This window comes from Salpingoeca rosetta, assembly GCF_000188695.1.
Source record: "Salpingoeca rosetta unplaced genomic scaffold supercont1.25, whole genome shotgun sequence".
Classification (NCBI taxonomy): Eukaryota; class Choanoflagellata; order Craspedida; family Salpingoecidae; genus Salpingoeca; species Salpingoeca rosetta.
Window position 1 is genome coordinate 598512 of NW_004754909.1, and position 1159 is coordinate 599670.

At 54.7% G+C, this 1159-nt stretch overlaps 1 protein-coding gene across 1 annotated transcript in view; it reads left to right on the forward strand.

The window, feature by feature from the left end:
* Positions 1–638: 638 nt before the first annotated feature.
* Positions 639–1159, forward strand: part of PTSG_08842 (uncharacterized protein) — a gene marked incomplete at both ends in the record, with an annotated part of 2366 nt that continues 1845 nt past the window's right edge. Inside the window, one exon of the mRNA XM_004990172.1 lies at positions 639–869. Coding sequence (XP_004990229.1) covers positions 639–869 — 231 coding nt within the window. The remainder of the gene's footprint in view (positions 870–1159) is intronic.

A 1159-nucleotide genomic window follows, 5' to 3' on the forward strand; every position in this document is an offset into this window, starting at 1 on the left:
GTGAGGCGCGAATGACACATCAGATGGCAGGTGTCGATGCTCTGTGGGTTGTATGCAGTTGGCGCTGATGCAGCGTCAAGGCACATGTGTGTGTGTGTGTCGATGCGTGCGTGCGTGCGTGCGTGCGTGCGTGTGTGTGTGTGTGCGTGTGTGTGTGTGTGTGTGTGTGTGTGTGTGTGTGTGTGTGTGTGTGTGTGTGTGTGTGTGTGTCTATGCGTGTGTGCGTGCGTGCGTGTGTGTGTGTGTGTGTGTGTGTGTGCGCGCGCGTCTGTGTGTGTGCGTGTGTGTGTGTGCGTCTGTGCGTGCGTGTGTGTGTGTGCGTGCATGTGTGTGTGTGCGTGTGTCGACGCCTGGGAGCACATGGAATACCTACAACTGGACATGCAAAAATGTGTGATCGACAAGAAAATGAGTACGTGTGCCATCACCTTTGTCGCTTGCGCATCGCCACTGGGGCGGCGCTCACAAGATGCTGCTGCTGCCACTGCGAACATCGCTGCGGTGTGTGTTGTTGACGTGCGTGCGTGTGTGATGACCATGTGTCGACAGAGGGGTGTGTCGTAAATTATTTGAAATTTGGGCGGCGGGAAGATGGTATGATTTGATGCTAAATTAACGCATAACAATTCAAGCAGACGATGATGACTGGCAGTTGTGGTGCTGTTGTTGGTGCTGTGGGCCGGCGGCTGCTGCAGCAGGCACGGGCATCGCAGTGGTGCAGTGCTGCTGTTCTGTCGCGAAGCCTCTCGAGCAGCAGGTTGTGCTGCGACAAGAACAGGCTGGCTGCACGAGCCAGTGGCTTTGAAGACACTGTGTGGGTGGAATTCACGCCACTGGCCCAGAAGCATGGCGCCGTCAACCTTTCTCAGGTATGCGTGTGTGTTTGTTGTGTGCGTGTGTTTCTGTGTGCGTGTGTTTCGGTGCGTGTGTTTCGGTGCGTGTGTGTGTGTTTGTTTGTTGTGTGCGTGTGCGTGTGTTTCTGTGTGCGTGTGTGCGTGCGTTTTGTGGTTGCCCTGCTGCACTTTTGTGGTTACAGCCACTGCTCACCCCCCCCCCCCATAAACACACACAATTTTCTTTTCTTTCCGCGGTTTGTTTCAGGGCTTGCATCGATTCAGTCGCACCATTTATTCTTGTCTTGCATGCAAACGGGTACGTG